General features: G+C 52.0%; 2 protein-coding genes across 2 annotated transcripts in view; one reads left to right on the plus strand and one right to left on the minus strand.

Moving 5' to 3' along the window:
- The window catches only part of NTN1 (netrin 1), a 170803-nt gene extending 163864 nt beyond the window's left edge, over nucleotides 1-6939 (plus strand). The window contains exon 7 of the mRNA XM_037493235.2: nucleotides 3259-6939. Within this exon, the coding sequence (XP_037349132.1) occupies nucleotides 3259-3587 (329 nt within the window). The 3' untranslated portion in view covers nucleotides 3588-6939. The remainder of the gene's footprint in view (nucleotides 1-3258) is intronic.
- Nucleotides 6940-10761: 3822 nt separating this feature from the next.
- STX8 (syntaxin 8) overlaps nucleotides 10762-21055 on the minus strand; it is a 235922-nt gene continuing 225628 nt past the window's right edge. The window contains exon 8 of the mRNA XM_037495210.2: nucleotides 10762-11775. Within this exon, the coding sequence (XP_037351107.1) occupies nucleotides 11708-11775 (68 nt within the window). The 3' untranslated portion in view covers nucleotides 10762-11707. The remainder of the gene's footprint in view (nucleotides 11776-21055) is intronic.

The raw sequence follows: 21055 nt of genomic DNA on the forward strand, positions 1-21055 counted from the left end.
GGTATCGTGTCGGGGTCAGGGACTGGCCCTTGGGGATTGTTGCCCTCGGATGGGTAGAGCTGCCCCCAGTCACTGTGCCCAGCTCCCGGCTGGACCCCCAGGAGACCCCAGACATTCCTGGCTCTCAGCCAGCAGGGCCATCAGAGGTGGTGGCAGCCCCGGCAGTGTGCCACGCTGTGCGAATGCACTCCGAGCGTGCAGAGCAGGTCTGCCTGAGGTCACCCTTTCAATGTGTATTTTGAATATTTTCAGCTGTATGTGCGCTGCGGGGACTTGGCCCGAGCACTGTGTGTGCAGCTCATACTTGGTGGGCTGTGTAATGTGTGGGGGCATTGCCAAGGGCAGTGGAAATGTGGACTTCTTCCAGCATAATCACATGAATTCTACCACCACCCTCCTACCCCTGCCCCTGGGCCTGTGTCGTTGCACCCCAAAGCCAGGAAGCTGCTGGGGTAGAAGCACCAGGCCGGTGCTTTGTCCCCTGGTTTCTTGGAGACAGTGGGGTGTCCAGGGATGGGTACCCCTCAGTGCTGTGTTCACCAGGTCTCCTTTAGGCTGTGTTGACTGCATGGGGGCTTGCTGGGGACAGGGACAAGGCTTCTTTGGATGCCCTGCCTGGTCATCCAGAGCATTCCTCGAGAGGAGCAGACAGCCTGTGCTCCAGGCCAGCGACAGTGGGGCAGGGGTTGCCTGTCATGAAGGGCCACATTCTTGCAGGTCCAGGGAGTAAGGAGGGCCTCTGGAGGCCCAGCTCAAGATCGGACCACTACCCTGAAAGCCTCTCTGGCCTCATCTCCGCTGGGAGGCCTCACCATGTCTGCCCTCACACCTGGCCCCGAGATGAGCCCCGAGATCCGGAGGCCCTGATTCTACTCGTGCGAGTTTACGAGGGCAGCCAAAACAAAGTAGCACAGGCTGGGTGGCTTTAACAACAGAAATTTATTTTCTCAGTTGTGGAGCTTGGAAGTCTGAGAGCGAGTTGTGGGGAGGGTTGGCTGCGTCTGAGGCCTCACCATGGCTTGGAGATGCCACATTCTCACTGTGTCTTCGTGTGGTCTTCTCTGTGGTCTCTATCCTAATCTCTAAGATACCCGTCAGATTGGGTTACAGCCCACCCTGGTGACCTCATCTTAATTACCTCTTCAAAGATCCTGTCCCCAACTACCCTCCCATGAGTATGAATTTCGCAGTGGACACAGTCCAGCCTGCTACACCAGCAGATGCTTGGGGCCGGTATTCTCCAGGGGCTGCAGTCAGAGGAGCCTTCTGCAGCACCTCTGCCCACTCCAGCGCAGGGAGCTCACCGTGGCTGGTCCAGGGGTCTGAGGTCCCACGCTGGAAAACCAGATCCTGAGGGAGGCTCATTCTGTATTCAACTCAGTTCTGAGGAGAGGAAACTGGGGCTCTCAGGGACGCCTGGGTTGGCTCCCCGGTTGCTTAGCTGAGGGGCACTCAGTTGCCACGGTGACCTCCGTCTGCACAGTCAAACACACCAGGCCCAGCCACTTCTCCGGGCTGGAGGGCTCCCCACCCCCCTCAGAGTTCACACTGAGTGTTGAGTCCCTTGGTGACAAAAACATGGAAACGGTTGCCATGGCAGCCATTCTTTGGAGCCCTCAGACTGGAGTGCAAAGTTCAGGATGCCCAGGAACAGCTGAAATGAAAATTGGGGAAAATCCGCCACTTCTTCACCCCAGATGAGTGGGACGGTGTTCGAGGTTCCCCTGGGCCCAGTCACCCTCGCTCCTGCCCACCGTGACCTTGCTGGTGTGGGCACAGGGAGGCCCTGGGAGTGAAGATGGCACAGTGGCCCTCAGACACCTTGAGAGGAGCCAGCCAGCAGGGGCGCTCAGCAGGAGGAGCGAGGGTCATGCTGCTGCAGGCACGTCCTTGTGGCTGCTCGTGTCTGTCTCTTCGCCTGTGACTGGGAGGGACAGGGCAGCGCGCCGTCCTCCGCGGAGGGCTCAAGCCACTCAGCCACCAGGGTCACGTTCAGCAGGGCACAGGTGGGCTCAGCGAAAGGGAGGCTGTTTCGATTGTGGTGCGGAAGGAGGTTAGTGCAGCAGAGACTTCATGTAGCCTCTGAACTGGGGGCAACTGCTGGGTTCCCAGTTACCCAAGTAGGTCCGTGGGGCTCTGCTGACCCAAAACGTTCCAACCAGAGGTTTCTACGGTTGGGGTTGTTTGGGATAGAAACACACATGCAGGCACAGACACTTCGTAGGTGAAGGGCCCTGAACGTCCTGCAAGGAAATCTCTTAACCCCTGTTTCACAAGCACGTTCGAGCAGTTTCCCTGAAGCCCCTCACCTCTTGTACTTTCTCCTGTTTTTAAAATACCCCTTAATATCCTGCAGAAGTAACATTTGTTAACATTAACTGGGACACTAATTCTCAAAGCATGTTTGCTGATTAGCTGCATCCGCACCACCTGGAAGTTTCTAAAAAATGCACCTTCTGGGCCCCACCCAGATCTAGTGCATCTGGACTTCAGGTTGGGCTGCGTGATGTGTGTTTTGACATCCTCTAGGGACTCAGATGCCTGCTCCATTTTGAGAACCCCTACGAATGGAGGAAATGCTCCAAACTGGGGAAAAGGGAAAGGCCTGGGGAATTTGAGGGGCTAGGAGGGAAGGGAGGCAGACAGTGCAAGGACCCTGAACTCTGGAAGGGGGCTGTGGCCGGCCCAGGTTCCGGATGCGCGGCACCTGGCCACTGAGAACCTGTCATGGTTTTCTGAGGTTTGGGTCAAGGGCAGGGTGTGTGTTAAGTGATTGGGGGGGGGGGACCTGAAAGGCTTCATGCCCCCTCCCTATCCCTCAAGGAAGAGCCAGCGCTGCTCTCATGCGCTTGCTCCAGGCAGGTGCACTCTGCCCAGCATGCCGGGGTGGGGTGGGGGTCAGTCTCGATGGGCTTCCTCTGGCCTTCTGGAACCCTACGAGGGTGCTCCTTCACAAGGGCAGTGCTGGGTGGCATCTCTAAAATAGGCAGGAAGCGTCTTGTAAAAGTGGCTCTAACCCAGGTGTCAGCAGGTAGGATTCCAGGATCAGCTTTGCCACCATCCAGCCATTCCCCCGGGGCACCCTGTGCAGTCACTGCACGGCTCTGGCTCTGGGGCTGTTTTCCCTTGTCAAACAGGCTGTCCCAACCCCGGCCTTTGGGGAGGGTGGGGGGCAGGCAGGGCGCCCCTAATTCCGGAAGCTGGGTCCTGGCGGCCCTCCCCAATGAGTGGCCCACTCATTGCGTGCGCTTCTTGCAGCGGTCCAGATCCACATCCTGAAGGCAGACAAGGCGGGGGACTGGTGGAAGTTCACGGTGAACATCATCTCCGTGTACAAGCAAGGCACAAGCCGCATCCGCCGTGGTGACCAGAGCCTGTGGATCCGCTCGCGGGACATCGCCTGCAAGTGCCCCAAAATCAAGCCCCTCAAGAAGTACCTGCTGCTGGGCAACGCGGAGGACTCACCGGACCAGAGCGGCATCGTGGCCGACAAGAGCAGCCTGGTGATCCAGTGGCGGGACACGTGGGCGCGGCGGCTGCGCAAGTTCCAGCAGCGCGAGAAGAAGGGCAAGTGCAAAAAGGCCTAGCGCGGAGGCAGCAGCGCGCCGGGCGGGCGGGGCGGAGGGCTGGGCCGCTCGAGCTGGCAGCCCCAGTGACTTGGCCCACGAGGTGGGGGGCGGGGGGCGGGGCCCTCTGCAGCCCCTCCCCCTGGCGGCCCCTCACCCAACCCCACCCTTCGCGCCCCAGGCTGGAGGTGCGCTGGGAGGGGTGCATAGCAGGCCGGGCCCTGGAGAAATGAGGACGAGACTTAGCTACCTCATGGGCTCCTTCCAGAGCAGAGACGCGCTTCGCAAGGGCTAGGTGGGGTCTCCATGGAAGGGGCGGGGCAGCCTGACTTGGGGCCCAAGCGCTGGGCACAGAACCACACAAGTGGGGCCGGCACTGTTGGCGCATGCTGGCGAAGGGGCTGTGAGGAGAACTGTGAATTCAATGACGCTGTAGCTTTTGTGGGGGACGCAGAGCAAGCCCAGCCAAACCACCACTCCCAACAGAAAGACTGAAAATCCCCTCCTTTCCCCGTCCTCCTCGGGAACTCCCACAGGTTCCCTGGCCGTGACAACCTGGAGCCCAACTGCAGGGGCCTGGCAGGCCTTGGGAGGAGGCGGAAAGCAGCCTGGGGTCTCCATTGCCCTGCTGAGTTGGTCCCTCTCGGTGGGGTCTTGGGGTGGGGGGTTACAGCCTGTGGAGCCAGAGGAGAGGAAGCCCCTACTGGTGCCTGCCCCCTGCCCAGCGGGAGGTTGGGTGCGGGCCGGGATTCTGACCTGTGCCGAGGGCAGTGGGCCCAAGGACACCCTTGAGAAGCCAAGCAGGGTGGTCACTGCCTCATGCTGGAGCTGCCTGTTGGAGGGATGGCGAAGGCAAAACCTCCCAGAGAGTTTCCTCTCTGGAAACTTGGAACCAGCCCCTTTTATGACATTTTCCAGGGGAGGGGGAAGGGGCATGGGCTGGGTTTACGGCAGGCAGGGACACTATTTGTGTAATGACATCAGCTCCCACAAGGCCCCTCAGCAGTGTCAACAGCTGGGAAGGGCCGGGATGGGCCTGCTATGCAGGCTGCGAAGGCAGTGGGCCTGGCTGGGGCTAGGGGCTCGCTGACCTAGCGGGGTGCCAGAGCCATGGCAGGTAGGAATTGCCAGGTTCCTGGGGGCCAAGGAAACCATGGCCACCTCCTGTTGCTGCCAGTTTCCCTATTCTGGGGCTACCCTGCTATAGGTCTCTTGGTCTAGCCTGGGCAGCCCCGCTTCCCCATTTCCACCTTTGCGGTGACTTCCCATGCCCGGCTGTGGTCAGGCCCCCTTTCTAGAGCTACTGTCCCCAAGTGGGCAGTTCCAGTCTGATTTGTCCCAGGCCGTGCCCAGTATTCTGGCACCTCCTGTGCTCTCTGCACTGCCCAGGGGCCTCTGGTCCGTGTCCTCACACCCAGCACAATGAATTAAGAGGCCTGGCTCCCCTCTCAGTCAGGAAATTGGTTTCATTTTCCCCGCTGGAGCTCGACGGCTCCAAAGGGTCACACCAGGTATGAGCCTGGCCCTCGTGGTCTGGCCACCCTCCACCTCCAGCCCGTATTACCACTGCCATTGACTGAGCACCTGTGCCAGGCACTTTATCCACATGATCTCATCCTCATGGCAGCCCTGTGCAGGAATTCTCACCCCTTTGTCACCAGTGAGAAAAATGAAGCACATGTGCCCAAGGTGTTTGGGCAAACACGTAGCAGGACTGGATTCAGGCCTGAGGCTGGCTCTCTGACCAGGGGCCACAATGCCCTTTGCTGCCTGTGGGAGTCTGGGGCAGCAGCAAGAGTAGAGGGTGAAATAGGGTATAACTCACCGCAGGCAGCCCGGGAAGTCCCAGGTTCCAGGAAGGCAGGCCTTGGCTGACCCTCAGACAGAGGACATCTGGAGGGATTCCAGAAGAGCCTGGCAGAGAGAAGACAGAATTAGCTTGGGAGGGGTATTTATCTTCCCTGAATTCAGGCCCGGAGGTGGAGGCACTGCCCTCCGCCGATGCCCATCACCGTGCAGTGCTAGCACCATCAGCATCAGGCTCACAGTCCTTGAAAAGTACGACACGCGTTAGCCACGTCACCTCCCACCTGGATCTGTCTTACCCCCTGTCCAGAGAGGGGTTTGTGAGGCCCCTCAGCTCTGGAGTCAGTGACCTGCCGAACAGTAGTGTATCTTGTTTTAAATTCAACCAGCCTCAGGCTCAGCACCCCGTGGGCCCAGGCCAGCCCCTCGGGCATGTGCTAGAATGGACACTGGGGATTTCCGTCACCACAGGCTGCCTCCCCCAGCTCCCCCACACTGCCCTGCCCCGCCCCAGCGCCTGGTCCCAACCACCACCTTTAGCAGTGAGGACCCACCCTTGGTCCTTCCATCCCCGCCCCCTTGGGAGGAGGAGATGGAAGGCACGGAGGTGCTCCAGTTTGTACAGTTAGGAAGGGATGTAAAATGGAACTAGATTTTGACTTTTGAAGAGTGTATTAACCAGAATTGTGATATGTAGGTGTTTGAAGAAAAATATACCAGATTAGTTCTTTTGGAGAAAAAAAGATTCCCCAGTTGTCCTTTTTTCTCACCAGCTAGGTGGTCTGGAGCCCGACCCTGGAGGGCCTGCTTTACTGACACACAGTGATGCCAGAGGCTGGGGGTAGGGACTTGCCTGCAGGCGGGGGCTTCTGTCCTGGGAAGGCCGGGCGGGCGGGACACCAGATGCCATCCTGGCCGGGGAGCCGCTTCAGACCCCCTCGTCACCTCCTGGAATCCGCCTCCACAGCAGCTGCAGGAAACGGGCCCAGACTTTCTTGTGTTGGCCCCAGGTTGGGGTGAGTCTGACACCAAGGAGACGCTAAGCTAGGATTGGAGAACGAAAAACGGTCAGGGTCTCGGCACTCGAGGAAGCCCTGCTCGGCAAGGGAGACCGGAGCGAGACGCATCGATGCCGCCAAGGTTCCTGGTCACAGCCATGCCACACCCCTAGGGGTCTCCCCGTGTGTACCTGTGGGGCCTCTCGCCTGCCAAATCCAAGCCAGTCCCACTCCGTGTGTCATTGGACATCTCTTCCCCGCCCCCAACGCACCTCCCGCCCTCCCCCGCACTCCCCCGCGTTTCAGAGTTCTGTGCACTCAGAATTGTAAATGTTTAGTTGTGACCATGACACATTGTTTGGGTCAGTGTTCCTTTCCAATGCATACTAATATATTATGGTTATTATATATGAATATATTTAATGACATGGAGAAAGTTGTGGATTTTTTTTTTTTTTAAGTTTTTTTGTTGTTGTTAGAGTTGTAATGGACCCAGATGGAACTTGTAATATGGGCCACACATGATAGAACTAAATTCAGATATCAATTAAATAAACTCTTGTACACTGTTCCGGCTCCTAGTCTTCATCAGTGGCCTGAGCTGGGGGGGAGGGGAGAAGGTGGTGGGTCTTCAGGCCACATAAAGAACCAGAATATGGATTCCCCTCAAAAGAGACAGGAAAAGGGCAGATTTACATGTAAAAGCCATAGGGGTTTACTGGCTCCAAATGCAATTTTGAGCTGAAAGTCTGTCTGACGGGACAATCTCTTATCAGTCTCCAAATAATAGCCTCTGGGATCCAGATCCTGGCCACTCCCTGGGGCCCAGGCAGAAAAGACATCTCCTCCCACCTACCCCAACTCCAGCAGCAGAGAGCACCTTTGAACTTACCTAGCTCAGAACCTGTACGAAAGGTTTTCTCCTTTCACAGGCAGTTTCTCCTATTCAAATCCAAGACGAGACTCACAAGGAAAGACAATGGGGTTAGTGAAACCATTTTCTCCCCTAAGACACGGCTAAAGGATTCACGCGGTGCAGAGAGGGGGCGGGAGCCAGCACCTCGCAGTCACCAGAAGCTGAGCTCACTGTGTTTCTGAGAGGCTATATTTAAACCTCCAAATGGTTGTGATTTCTTTATTAAATAAACAATTCAGTCATTAGGAACATGTTGTGTTGCCATGCAGAGTGGAGCTGATCGTCACCAGGAAGCTGTAATTTCTGCACCCAGCTGTTTTGAGCAATGGACCTGGTCTGGCCCCTAAGAATGCAGACTCAACTGGCCCCCTGAAGGCGTGGACAGCCCTTCCCCGCTGCATGGGGCCTGAGTGAGATCCCCTTTTTCCTCAGGAAAAAAAGAGGTCTGGCCCGGCCTGCAGAAGGCGCAGGGACTGGTGGCCTCTGGTGTCTCCGTCACTCTCAGGTGTGAGGCCCTGCTGGAGTGACAGTGCTTGACACCGGGCAGACGGGCATAGCCTGCCCCCCCCCCTCCAGAGACAGTGCCCCAGGATGGGGATGGCCCGCTCACGGCGGAGACACTCCTAGGTTTCAGGTTTTGTTGAACAGACATGTTCAATATGTCCATGTTCATGACTATTGATGTTCAGCATATCTTCATTTGCTCTATGAAGACTAAAAACATTTAATATGCCAAAAACCAACCAACCAAACCTGAGTGAAGGATGAACACAGCAGCGGGAGAAAAAGTAGACGGCAGATGAACTCGGTGCTTTACAAACTGGAGATTCAATAGGCCTCAAGTCATTTCTGGAAAGAGGCAGATAAATTAATTGTTACTGGCATGTGGTTGGGAGGAAGTCTGAAATTTTATGAAGCAATTAGAGAAAAGATGAGTCTTGGCCAATTTTTTAAAAAATAAAAGTCTCTGCAGAGCATTCCCAGGAAGCCGAGGCCGGCTCTGCTGACGGGACGGGAAAGGCAGCCATGGGCCACCGCTGTTCCGCTAGTCAGGAGAGAGCCTGACGGTTATGAAACCGAGGGGCCGTGGGGACTCCGCAGCGCCTAGTGGAAGGCAAGTTCCACAGATCTGCTGGGGCCCTGGAGGTTTCGAAAGGAGCAGGTCACCCTGGGGCTAATGAAAACCAAGATTTTGTTAGTTATTAATAATAGTGACGTTTCCATGGAACAGAAGTACCAAGTCCTAAGTAGGTATCTGGATTTCTTTATATGGTATCCAGACTTAACATGCTTATATTAATAATCAGTGAAGCTAAACAATACTTCTACTGTTATTTTAATAAAGTTTATTTTCACTGAAAAAGCATCCAAGGTGACAGGCCGTGTCTTGCTCCTGTGAGTCTGGGGTGAGGTCTCACTGCTCACGTGACCTGTTCAGAGCACTGTGTAGCTGGGGCTGCGGCTCTGAACGCTTGGAGGGGAGAACCAGGCCTTGCCAAGCCGAGCTGGAAACCCCCACCCTGGTTTACCTGAGCCGTGCTACTCTAGGCTGGGCCTGGGAGCAACAGGTCTCACAAAACGGCTCGTTCCAACCACTGGATCTGCCTCACCCCTTTCATCTGCCCTTCACTGTAGAGTGGGGTGGGTGTCTCCTGAGTAAGCTAAGGAAAGGGGAAGCTTTACCTTGCCCAGTACCGTCCTGCCCGCCCGCCCCCAGCCCGGTGCTGTCCAAGGCTTGAATGGTGGGTCCTTGCAGTTAACCCGCTGGTGCTGGTTAACTTTCACCCCTCCCCTGCTGGTGGGTCCAGAGAAGTAAAGTCACTTGCTCAGGGTCACTCAGCTAGCAGTGGCGGGCTGGGCCTAGAGCCCACTCAGTCAAAAGAACAGAAGCCGTTGTGTGCAGACATCGGCTCAGTGTTTGGCTTGAAAAGGCCTTTCCGTGTGGCTGAGCCAGAAGGCTGTGGCTCTGGTTCAAAGACGCCCCATGAGTTGCCGGGGCTCCGTGCTGAGCAAGTCAAGAGGAGGTGAGAAAGTCAAACAGACCTTCAATGCCACTTCCCATGAGCTCCAAAGTGGGGGGCTCCAAGGAGACGGTGTTTATACATTTGGGGTTTCGCATGACAAAACTGAAAGAGGTGACTGCAGATTCTTGACCTGCCATTGGGTGATGCATCGGCAACCACGGCCCCCACCCTGCAAGAAAATGCATCCAGGGCACGCCACCATCCACTCCACAGGCCTGGCCCCGTCCAGGATGGCCCGTCTCCTACAGGGATACACCTATCTTCAGAAAAGCCTCCCCTCTGCTTCAAAATCCAGTTCCCTGACAGCGTGGTTCGTGCTCATAGCAGGTTCCTGCTCCCATTCAAAGATGGCCCATTTAGTCTGCGAAATCTTTTCCCACAGCCTCACCGCACCCAGGCCTAGTCCAGGTCGGCACACCTGGGCAGCCCCTGCAGGTCAATGGGGGTGGGGCCTGGGGAAACCACAGCTTTTTCTCTGCCTGGGCTCACTCACCTCCCCAGCACTCACTCTGTTGCACTAGATGAAAGCATGTGACCAAATCCCTCAGGCCTGCATTTGGAGACCCCCCCACATCCACTGCATTTAGATTTGGTTAGAGGAAGAAGCTTTTGTCAGCTCGATGCTTGCACTTGCGAACTTACCTGATCCTCAGGGCAACTTCTGAGGCAGGCAATCTCCCCTGCACCCTCTAGAGCAGGAAACAGAGGCACAGACATATGCCCTTAGTCATATACCTGGGAAGAGGGTGTGGCTGTCACTGGGGCCATTCACCACTGGTTCAGGCTCTACCGTCTGGGTGTTTCATGGTCCCCAGGGGTGACTGGCTGACTGGTTCAGGCCACTGAGCTGTGCACAGAAGCAATGGTTCTCTTCTGGAAAGACATTCCCCTGCAGGCGTGAGGGTTTCTGGAGCTCCCAGCGGCTGTCCTGCTGGCCTGGGCGCTGTAGTGAGGAGACGTGGTCAGAGGCCCTGGTGGGCGGGCAATGGTCATGCAGCAGGGCACGTACATGTGGGAGGGCCCTGGGCTGCTATGATGGGAGCGGTTGGGAACCAGCACTGTCCTGCTGTCCTGGCGGAGATGGAGCAGAGTCCAAGCATGAATCAAGGCAGCCAGACTGCTTCTGACAGAAGGGGACCGTGGGCTGTGGGGGGGCAGGAGCGCTTGGGTGGGTGGGGAGGGCATGGGCAGTTGGGACCTGCCCCTGTAGGGAACAGCTACCAGGAATAGGATCACTTACCCTCTGCAGGCCCCCGGGGCTTCCCAGCACAACTAGAGTCTGGAGTCTCGAGGTCCTGGGAAGTAGCGCTCTGCCAGGCAGCGTGTTCTGTCCCCTGGTTGGCTCCCAAACAGGGTCAGCCCATGGACTCTTGAAGCTCTTGAGGGCAGTCACCGGCACTGTCTGAAAAATCCACAGCAGATACCCCGTACCCCCTCATCCCTTCCCCGGCTCCCCTACCACAGGCTCTTCTCACCTTTTCCTCAGTGAAACCATGTGCTTTGGAAGCTGCCCCATCACCAACCCTAATCCTCTCCTATCATGGAGGGCGAAGGCCCATCCTTCCTTCCCTCAAGGGGAGCGAGGGCATGATGCCTGGCCCTGGGCTCCCTTCTAACCCAGAACATTCCCACGCACGGCACACAGGCCTACCCCGTCACGCTGTGCTACACACGTGCCACACACACACGAGCACCTGCCATAGCCAGTTTAAGGCAAACGAAGGCTTTGCTCTCCTGACTTCATAATCACACCTTTCTTGAACCTTAAACAGTGGTTTCCCACCTGCCTCCCACCCCACCCGCCTTATGTGACAGACTTCATTCTGGCTGCTCATAAAGTTGTTTTTAGCCTTGGAAAATGGGTTAACTATCACTGAGGAAATGAAAAACGTGAGCTTCCAGGTGTGACGGCAGTTCCTAAAGTAGACTCCAGAAACATTTCTGCCAATATTGCAGCGAGCACCACAGGGGTGGCCCGTGGGCAGGTTGGCGGGTGGTGGTGACACACCAGACATGTCCCTGTGCCGCTGCCCCTTTCACACGGCCCTCGTGCCTCCTTCCTCCCTGCCTAGGTGCACTGGCCTTGACTGTCCACTTGTCTCTTACATGGGCCTGTGACTTCCTCGACAGACCAGACAAGCAAAGTTCCAAGCTGCCTGCTGATTCGGTGTCCCCAGGACACCCAGCGCCTGCAGGGCCATGGAGGGACCTTGGGATAGTGTCAAAATGACAAAAGCAGACATCACAAGGGCCATGTGGGGGCCGAGGCTCCTGACCCATCGCGCTAGTAATGCACATCCAGAGTTCCGAGCTTGGGGGAATTTATTGAGAGCATCTTTCGTGCACCAGAGGGAGCTGAGTTTCCCTCCAGCATGGCGGGTGTCCCAGCTGGGCGCGCTACTTGGTAGGCCACACTGCAACGACCACAATTGCCACGAGCAGCAATAAGATCACCATTATCATCCCTGAAAAACAAAGCAGAAAGACCCCTTTTAATGATTCATTCCAGCAAAGGGTCACCCCTTCTGGTAACTGTCTTCAGAGAGGTTAGCAGGTGCAATTCCCGGTATGTCATTGTCCTCTGAGCCCTCAGTTTGTGCCCCTGTGTGTCGTGGTGTCAGCAGCCCCGGGCATTGCTGCTGCTGTGCAACTTGGGCTTTGCAGGCCGGTGGGGCAGAAAGGTGGGGTTCTGAACTCTGGAGTCCACCTCGCCACCTGAAGAGTTGTGCAGCCAGGTGGGTGCCAGCACCCCTGAGAGCAAGACGGGGGGACCTGGGAGAGGCCTCCCGCTCAATCGCAGGTGAGGGTGTGTGTGTGCAGGTTTATTCTGCTGTCTTGGTGAGACACTGATAAAGCAAAGGGCTTTAGGTTTTACAACGAAATAGCCTAGCTTCCACCGTTTCCAGTGACTTGCTCTTTTCTTTTTCAGCTTCTGCCACCCATCAAGATAGCCAATACAAGGATATAGTTCTTCATTTATATTTCTTTTTTTTGGTTAATTTTAATTTTTTAAATTTAATTTTATACATTATTTTTCATTTGCACACAATGTATGCATTTTCATTTGATTATATTCCTCACACAATTCCCACACCCCTTATTTTGACCCTAATCCCTCTTCCCCTCCCCTCCCCAAACCCCTTCCCACCCTGTACTGTGTCTCTGGTTTATAGTTGCTTGTTGATTTTTTTACTTTATACCATGGAATATTACTCAGCAATCAAAAAAGATAAACTCAGGCCATTTGCAGCAACATGGATGGCGCTGGAAGGGATCATGCTCAGCGAAATAAGCCAGAAAGAAAAAGAAAAATACCGGATGGTCCCACTCATAGCAGGAATCTAGAAAACCTAAATTAGGGACCAGGAAAAAGACTAATCATTTATATTTTTTAATGCAAGTATTTTGGTTTTAGTTTCCAAAGCTTTTGGCTGGGGAACACAAAAGGAGGGCATCAGCCTCCCAGTCAGTCTGCTCCCTGCATCCAGCTCTGCCTGCCAGCCCCGCTCTGCCTCCTCAGGCGCACATGTCGGCTTATCCTCACCCACGCGTCCACCGACGACCAAGTGGCCACTAGAGGACACAGCCCCTCCCACCCAATGAACTCACCGGCTCCCACAGCCAACTCCACAATCTCTACTGGGGCCATTCCATGCCACCACAGCCAACTCCACAGTCTCTACTGGGGCCATTCCATGCCAGCCAGCTGGGGCGAGCGTGGACATGGAGGAGCAGCGACAGGGTGGGGCTACTACAAAAGCAAGCATCCCCCAAATGTTTGCTTAGTAAAGGACCCCTGAGCTAGACACACCAGAAGAGAAGCAAGGATCAGATGAGAAGCAGCATGTGAAATGTTGCATAAATAGCTGAGTCAAATGCACAGGATCACGTGGCTGTTGTCTCTCAGGACTGCAAAGGAGCTGTTTCTGGAAACAGACGGAGGAGCTGTTTCTGGAAAGACCAGAGCCCAAAGAGTTCAACTACTTGTTCTCTTATAGGAAGCCACAAACACATTATTGATCTTATTGGCTACAAAGCCACTGGCCACATCTGGCTATTCGGATTAAAGTTGAAATTCAGTTTCCCGAATGCACTAACCATCATCTCAAGTGCCCAAGGGCCACCTGTGGCCAATGGCTACCATATTGGACAGAGATGGCACAACACATTTTTTTTTTTAAATAATAAATTTTATTTTTATATTCCCCCATAAAATTGCAAACGCCCCATTCTGACCCCAATCCCTCCCCTCCCGCCCCCCACCCCCCAAAAAGTGTCTCTGGTTCATAGTTTTTTGTTGATTTTGATTTTCACTTTCTTATAGTTATTCATTTTCCTGGTCCCTTATTTAAGTTTTCTAGATTCCTGCTATGAGTGAGACCATCCGGTATTTTTCTTTTTCTTTTTGGCTTATTTCGCTGAGCATGATCCCTTCCAGCGCCATCCATGTTGCTGCAAATTGCATGTGTTTATCTTTTTTGAATGCTGAGTAATATTCCATGGTGTATATGTACCACATCTTCTTGATCCAGTCATCTATTTTTGGGCATTTGGGCTGTTTCCAAAGCTTAGCTCTTGTAAATAGTGCTGCTATAAACATAGGGGTGCAGGTGTTCTTTGGAATTGATGTTTCTGTGTCCTTTGGGTAAATACCTAGGAGTGGAATTGCTGGATCCTATGGAAGCTCTATGTTTAGTAGGTCCAGAAATCTCCACACAGCTCTCCACAGTGGTTGGACAGTTTGCACTCCCACCAACAGTGCAGAAGAGTTCCTTTTTCTCCACACCCTCGCCAACATTTGTTGTTGCTAGTTTTTTTAATATGTGCCATTCTCACTGGTGTGAGATGGTATCTCATGGTAGTTTTGATTTGCATTTCCCTGATGACAAGTGATGTTGAACATTTTTTCATATGCCTGTTGGCCATTTGCATTTCCTCTTCAGAGAAGTTTCTTTTTAGCTCTTCTGCCCATTTTTTGACTGGATTATTTTCTTTGTTGTTGCTGAGTCTCATCAGCTCTTTGCAGATTTTTGTGATCAGTCCTTTATCATTAGTACAACACATTTTTATCATCGTAAAAAGTCCTACTGGACAAACGACAGCATAGAGTCTAATTATTTTGTTTTTACTGCTCCATTGCCACCTTCCACCATAGTGTCTGGAGTGCGAACTCAGTACACATTTGTTCAACAAATGAATGAACCGCTTCAATGTCTCGTCAACACTCCCTCTACCTGTGGCTCATTCTCCGCATTGGGAGCTCTGCTTTCCCTCCTTCTAGAGTCAGTTATTGTTAAACAATATTTTTCCGGGAAATAATTCATTTTTTTCCTGAGTATTCCAAAGTATTGGCATAAAGCAGCTCATTAGATTCTCCTCTCAATGCTATAGCACAACTATTCCCTTCCCTTCCAACACCATTGCTTGTGCATTCTTTGTCCCTTAATTACCCTCGCCACAAGTGTCTCTTATTAATCTTTACACAAGTACACATTTTGGCTTTACTGGTCATCTCATTTTGTTAATTTCTGCATTATTTTTATGAATCTTACCATTGATAGACCTTCTTTGAAATTACTTTGTAGTCCCTTCTCTAACTTCTTGAATTAAGTTAACCCATTAATTTTCTATCTTTCTTCTATATACTACCCCTGTGAGCCTGAAAGCTTTGATATGAAATAATTACACTGCTGTTAGTTTCTAAATGCTAAATATTTACAAATATTTAGAAGCATGCTTTGAATTTTCCAATGGCATTGAAATACACTTATCAAAATCTGTATTTAAAAAATCTGGAGATGAAGAATACATGTGCCACATCTTGGTGTGAAAATACCTGATTTCTATCAGTGGCAAAGTCACAAATACTGATAATACCACTGTGGTTTGTTTCCTACCTCTTTAAAAAAAGAATAGTTGAGTTTTATTGGGGAAATACATTCTTGTCTTTTTGAAACTGGGTTCTTTTTATTGAGGTGACAATGGTTCACAACACCGTGTGTGAGTCTAGGTCATACCTCCTCAGAGGTTACAAGCACCCAAAATCTTCCCTCCCAGCCCACTGCCCCCTCCAACCCTCACCCCTGTGCCCAGAAGCTTCATTCAATTCTATAGTCAGATTTCTAGGAATAGTTTTGGTTATGATTTTCTGTTTCTCTGTTTAGTTTCCAATATTCCACACATGAATGAAATCATCCAGTAGTTGTCTTTTTCTTCTGACTTATTTCACTTAGCATCACCCCCTCCAGTTCCAACCAAATTGCTTCCTCCCTTCTAAACTGAAGAAAATTCTAAATCGGAATTGGAAGTTAATGAAAATAGAATGCAATTTGCTTTCCCATCCAAATTCACAGACTCCCTGGGTTCTCCACCACTCTCCAGGGTTCAATGTAGTTTAGGGGGGATACATTTAAAAACCCCTCCCATGTATAACACAGCATGTCCATGGTTTCAAATACCGAGAAAGGACTTAAAAATATATGGCAAGCTTCTTTGTCCTCTTCCTGTGAGAGTGGGCAAATTCTTTTTCCTAATAAATCTCTTTCTCCGATGATCTAGTCCTAAGAGCGAGCCCATTCTCAGGAACTTGAGGTTTCTGCCCCCCGCCCGCCATGTTTTCATGTGGACATAAACCCACACCTCTACATCATGGTTGGCAAACTGGCCTATGTGCAACCCATGTGCCAAGAATATTATTATGGTTTTAAAGGGTTATCAAAAAAAAAAAAAAAAGCAGCCCCTGGGTTGTCCAGCCACTGCTTCCCATCATCGTGGCTGATAATGACTCAGTGTGCTCTCTTAAGTTCTGCTTTCCTGTTCTCTCTACATTTCTTTCAATTAGGATGGTATGGGCACCAATCATCTCCGTCACCAGAACACCTTCAGGTTAACTAAAAGTTACACAGGGACAGGAGTCCTTCTTAGTTGGGGTAAAAGGCTGATATTCTCAACATCTAGAAAAAGGAACAGAAATGGAAGAAGCCGCTAGACCAAGGTGGGAAGTTGGGGGGCATGTGCTGCCCTCTCGAGCCCAGACCTACAGACCATGGGCAGCACTGAGTTTCTGAGCACGGAAGAAGGCGCTTCAGGAAGAAATTTTGCCCTGACGCACAGGCAGGATCAGAGTTGGGGGGAGGACCTGGGCCTGAGAAGCTCTTTGTGCCACCAGGTTTCTAGACCAAAGCTAAGATGGTCCAAGGAGAGGACAACACAAGTGACCTGAATTTTCAAAGCAGGAAAATCACAAGATTAGCAGGATGAGAATAACTGGTTAGGGAGTAAAGTAAACAAAACAGAAATGGACTTTTAGTTTATGTACACAAAGCTCGAACTCCAAGGGAGGAAAGCTCAAAGCATCAGCAGTGACCAGCACCCTCTGCCTGGGTCCCCGCAGTGTACCGACCTGCTGCTCTTCACCTGAGCCATTCCCCACGAGGGAGCAGGAAGGTAAATCGGATTAGCTTCCTTCTTGGCTTAAAACTCACTGGTGGCTGAAATTGAAATCCAAACTCTATGGTGGCCTGGAAGGGCCTGCTGCCCCTGAAGCCATGTTCTGTCAGCGCCCTAGCCATCTGGCTTTCCATTTCTCCCACAGGCCGTGCCCCCACAGTGCTTCTAGCCTTTATACACCCGGCCGCTCCGCTGAGAGCGCCGCTCCCCTGGGCAGTTAACCCCTGCCGTGTCCTCCAGAGTGCACATCGGTGTCATTTCTTTTAGGAACTGCTCCCAGCCCTCCCATGAGCCATGCTTCCCTTGTCCCCTCTGTGTCTCTGCGGTGACCCTTCCCAAACCATGCTTTGGGTGCTCAGTTGGTGACAGTCTCAGCCACTGGCAGGCCGCACCTCTGACAGGGACGATGTCTTCACCACCATATCCTGAGCACCTAGAACAGCCTGGCTCACAAAAGTACAATCAATTCCTTTTCATGCACTTGAGCAAAGGCACTGGTTTTTGGAAAAGACAAGAAGACCCAATAAAGACATAGATGGAATAGTCAACAGGGAGAGAGGCCGAGAGTGTGTGGAGGCGGCCAAGAAAAAAATTCAAAAAGTGGTCTAAACTAATCAATAGACACTGCAGTGACCCCAGGGGGACAGGCCTTTAACAGTAGTTTTAGCAGAAGCGCGAGTGGGCAGATCTAATGGGAGTATTAATACAGAATTGCTTTCAAAGCTGCTGATTATCCTGTCACAGAGACCGAATTACACAAACTGTGCTGCAGTGAAGGGTGACGAGATGCAACACTGTGGAAAATGAAAGGTCCCTCCGGCGAATGACACCGCAGATAGTGAGCAGATGTGGCAAACGGAGTTCTTGCCCAGAGATGAACAAGGGACTTTGAGAGCAGCGGTAAGTAAGACATGTTAACCCCTCTCCATGCAAACAGGGACGTTCTGGGCAGGAGACTTCACCAGGTTTAAGTAAACCAGTGTGAACCGAGGGTCAGTGAGGAAATCAAGTTAAGATGGCAAGCGATGGTGATAAGCAAAAGTCACCTGTGGCTTTTTAAATTCTTTGGGTCAAAGAGAAGGTGTTTACATCGTACCACCGCAGTCCTTTCTTTTAGTTTGACTTTCCTGGAATGTGATCACAGCTCTGGCACCTGCCTCTGAAGGATGTTTCAGGAAGAGGAATCAAGGTTCTTTTTAAAGCCAGGGAGGGCTAGGCCATGTCATACACGGAATATTTGCGAGTTTTGGGTTTTGCGTGAAGGGCTAGAGATGAATTCCCTCGTGTCATTCCCAGCAACGGGTAACTTTTACCTCTATTTTATTATTTTATGGGAGGGAGCTGAGGTTCTGGATGGCTAACTCTCTTGCCTAAGGCCATACAGCTGACAAGAGGAAGAGCTACTGGGATCTAGTTGGAACTGAACCCCCATACATGCTCTTCGCCCCTTTCCTGCACCATGGGGCCTCTCCAGGAGGATCCTAACTCCTGATGGAATGTGGGGCTTGTCAGGGAGAGAGGCCCAGACTCCTCGAGGCTAAAAAACTGGGATAAAGAGTTCGTTTTTTCTTCCTCTTCCCTCCTTCCCTTCCACTTTTTACGGTGGAACTGAAAACACACACATACAAGATGACAGAAGAGTAAATGGATGATGCTGCAGCCATCACTCAGCTTCAGCTAGTATCGATTTCATGGCCGACCTGCTTCTATCTCTACCCTCTCCTGCTCCTTGTCCCCAGTGTATTCTTTTGAAGTGAATCCCAGACATATTTCATCTACAACTGCAGGATTTGCAGATGAGTAAGTAGGAGAGGGCACCACTGAGAAGAAACCACCACCACATATGAGCACAGAGGGGTTGAGACAGAGGCTCCAACACTTCAGACGCAGGCACAGGGCTGGAGCCGAGAGGACGCAGGGCCTCTGGGGAGCGCGTGGGTAGCACTCAGTCATACTGGACAGAGAAATCGCCTTTCTTTTGCCTCAGAGCAGTGCTTTAACCCTCAGGGGGTGTAGTCATCCCCAGCTAAGGAAATGTTTGACATTTCAGAACGGGGAAAGACAGTTGAACTTCTGGGAACCTGCCAACTTCTTAAACAATGAATGCTCTTTGCCCCCAAGCCCGGCACAAAAACACCTGGCGAGGCCCTGACAACGGGCTCTCAGCCTCCGCGCCTCACTCAGCTCCCAGCACGGGTGCTGGCGAGGCTGATTTTCCCTTCTCATCCCCAAATGCCCCTGCCAGGGCAGCCATGGGTGCCAGAGTTACAAAAGTGGAAAAAAATGTCCATTTCCTTTGGTCAGTTTACCAGATGAGTATTACTCAACCACTTACCATATTTACAAGTCCAACTTGGAGCAATTAAAAAAAGATGTAAGAAAACAAACTCCTTTTCAAACAGGGAAAGGATATGAAACACGGTCTCTCAGGAACAGTGTTGCGTTTTCTGGAGATTGTTCATCTGTATTTATGGTCTTTCTTTTTTTTTTTTCCAGTGAAACACTGGAAACCTGCGCATTAAGGCGGCTGTGCTGCCACCTCTGCTACAGCGGAGCACAGGCAACAGCTAGAGCTACAGCCTGGGGAGGAGGGGAAGGGGCAGGGGGAGGGGAAAGGGGCAGGGGGAGGAGGAGGGGAGAAGCAGCATGGGTGGAGTCTGGCTTTTTTTGAGAGTGAGGGCAGACCTCTGCATGGGCCACTCTCCCCTTTAGTGCAGGGGAATGTGCGAGAGAGCAGGGGGGACGGAGGGGTGACAGGGAGGGAGGGATGAAGGGGAATTTTGTCTGGAAGTCCTATCTGGTTTTATTTGTCCTAGGACAGCCACACTGGCTACCTGTTACTGTTGGCTGGTTTGAACCAAACTATATAGTCTTAATGTCTCGTCCACCTTATATTTCACACTGGAAGAGTCAGGGCCCACAAGCAACTCTCATGCAGTGAACCGCCTTGAACAATCCACCGAGGGCATTTCTGAAAGACTCCTGTTTTTTCTTCACCCCAGTTGTGCCCATCAATAGGTGACATTTGCTTATGTATTAGCCACTTGGTTCTCACTGATCAAACGGATTTTTTTACAGCGGACTCCTGAGCTAAGGTGGGGAATAAGCAGGAGAAAAGACAAAACTGGAGTATTTGTTTTCAAAAGTTCATGTAAATGTTCCCTTTAATCCCATTACTGGGCAAATAAGCTAAGAAAAGAGTAGACGCCGCGCAGAGAAGGTGAACATATTTACACTTTGATTTTGCAGATTGAACGCCTGGAGAATTGCAGTCACCCTTGAGATCACCCCATGGCCTGGACCTGCCCACTGCGGAGCTGTTTGCTTTGCGGCCAGCTGTGGGGACTGCTGAATCCTCAGGCAGGCCCGGGTGCTTGGCAGGGGGTTTGGGTGTGCCTGGCACTGAGGGTGGGAAGATGGGCATCTACTGTCTCTCATCTCTCCCCTCTTGAATCTATTTCACCCCATGTTTTAATTTCCCCCAACTAGTGCTTTCCTTAGAACACTGAGCAAAAGTCTCTGATTTGTTGAGTTTGCTTTTGTTCTTACCTGGCATTCAATCCCCCCCTCCAGACTTATTCTTCCTGTTGGTGGGTAAACCTTCCATGGGAGCTCCAGGAGGCCCACCCATCTCCTCTTCCTCATCCACCCCAAACCTTCTCACCTACCAGGGGCCATCGCCTTGAGCGCTCGGCTCAGACCCCACCTCCTCAGAGGGCCTCTCAGCCCAGGAAGAGCGCACCTCCCATGGCGTCGGAGTCGCACACACAACTAGGTATTGCTTTTAAACAACTGTCCTCCATTTTTAAATTCTTAATATTATTTGTTGATATTTCTTTCCTTGGGTCACAGGAGTTCCAAAAACCAGGATCATGCAGTCTGGCATGGTGGGAGAGACACTGGCTGGGGACTCAGGGAGACCTGACTTCAAACCTGCTAGCTAACTTCAAACCTTCCTAGCTGTGGGATGCTGGGAAGTTTCTTAACACTGAGTTTAGTTTCACCACCTGTAAAACAAGACTAAAATATGGATTTCATAAGCTTGTTGTGGAGTACATTAAAGCTTCTAGAACATAACTGCCACTCCATAAACAGAGCTATGAGGACAACAATTATCACTTCTTGTCCTGCCCCTTCATGAGAAGAGTGTCTGTGGGCAGCAGATGCCCCATAAACATCCTGTGGGAGAGCTGGCCTCTTGGTTTAACAACAGAAATAAAATGTCATTCATTCCAAAAGAGAAGGAAGAGGAACAAAAACAGAGGAACACCTGGGTGGCATTTCGTTTAGAAACAG

The sequence above is a fragment of the Talpa occidentalis genome, unplaced genomic scaffold, assembly GCF_014898055.3.
Source record: "Talpa occidentalis isolate TD23 unplaced genomic scaffold, MPIMG_talOcc4v2.1 talOcc4.7, whole genome shotgun sequence".
Lineage (NCBI taxonomy): Eukaryota > Metazoa > Chordata > Mammalia > Eulipotyphla > Talpidae > Talpa > Talpa occidentalis.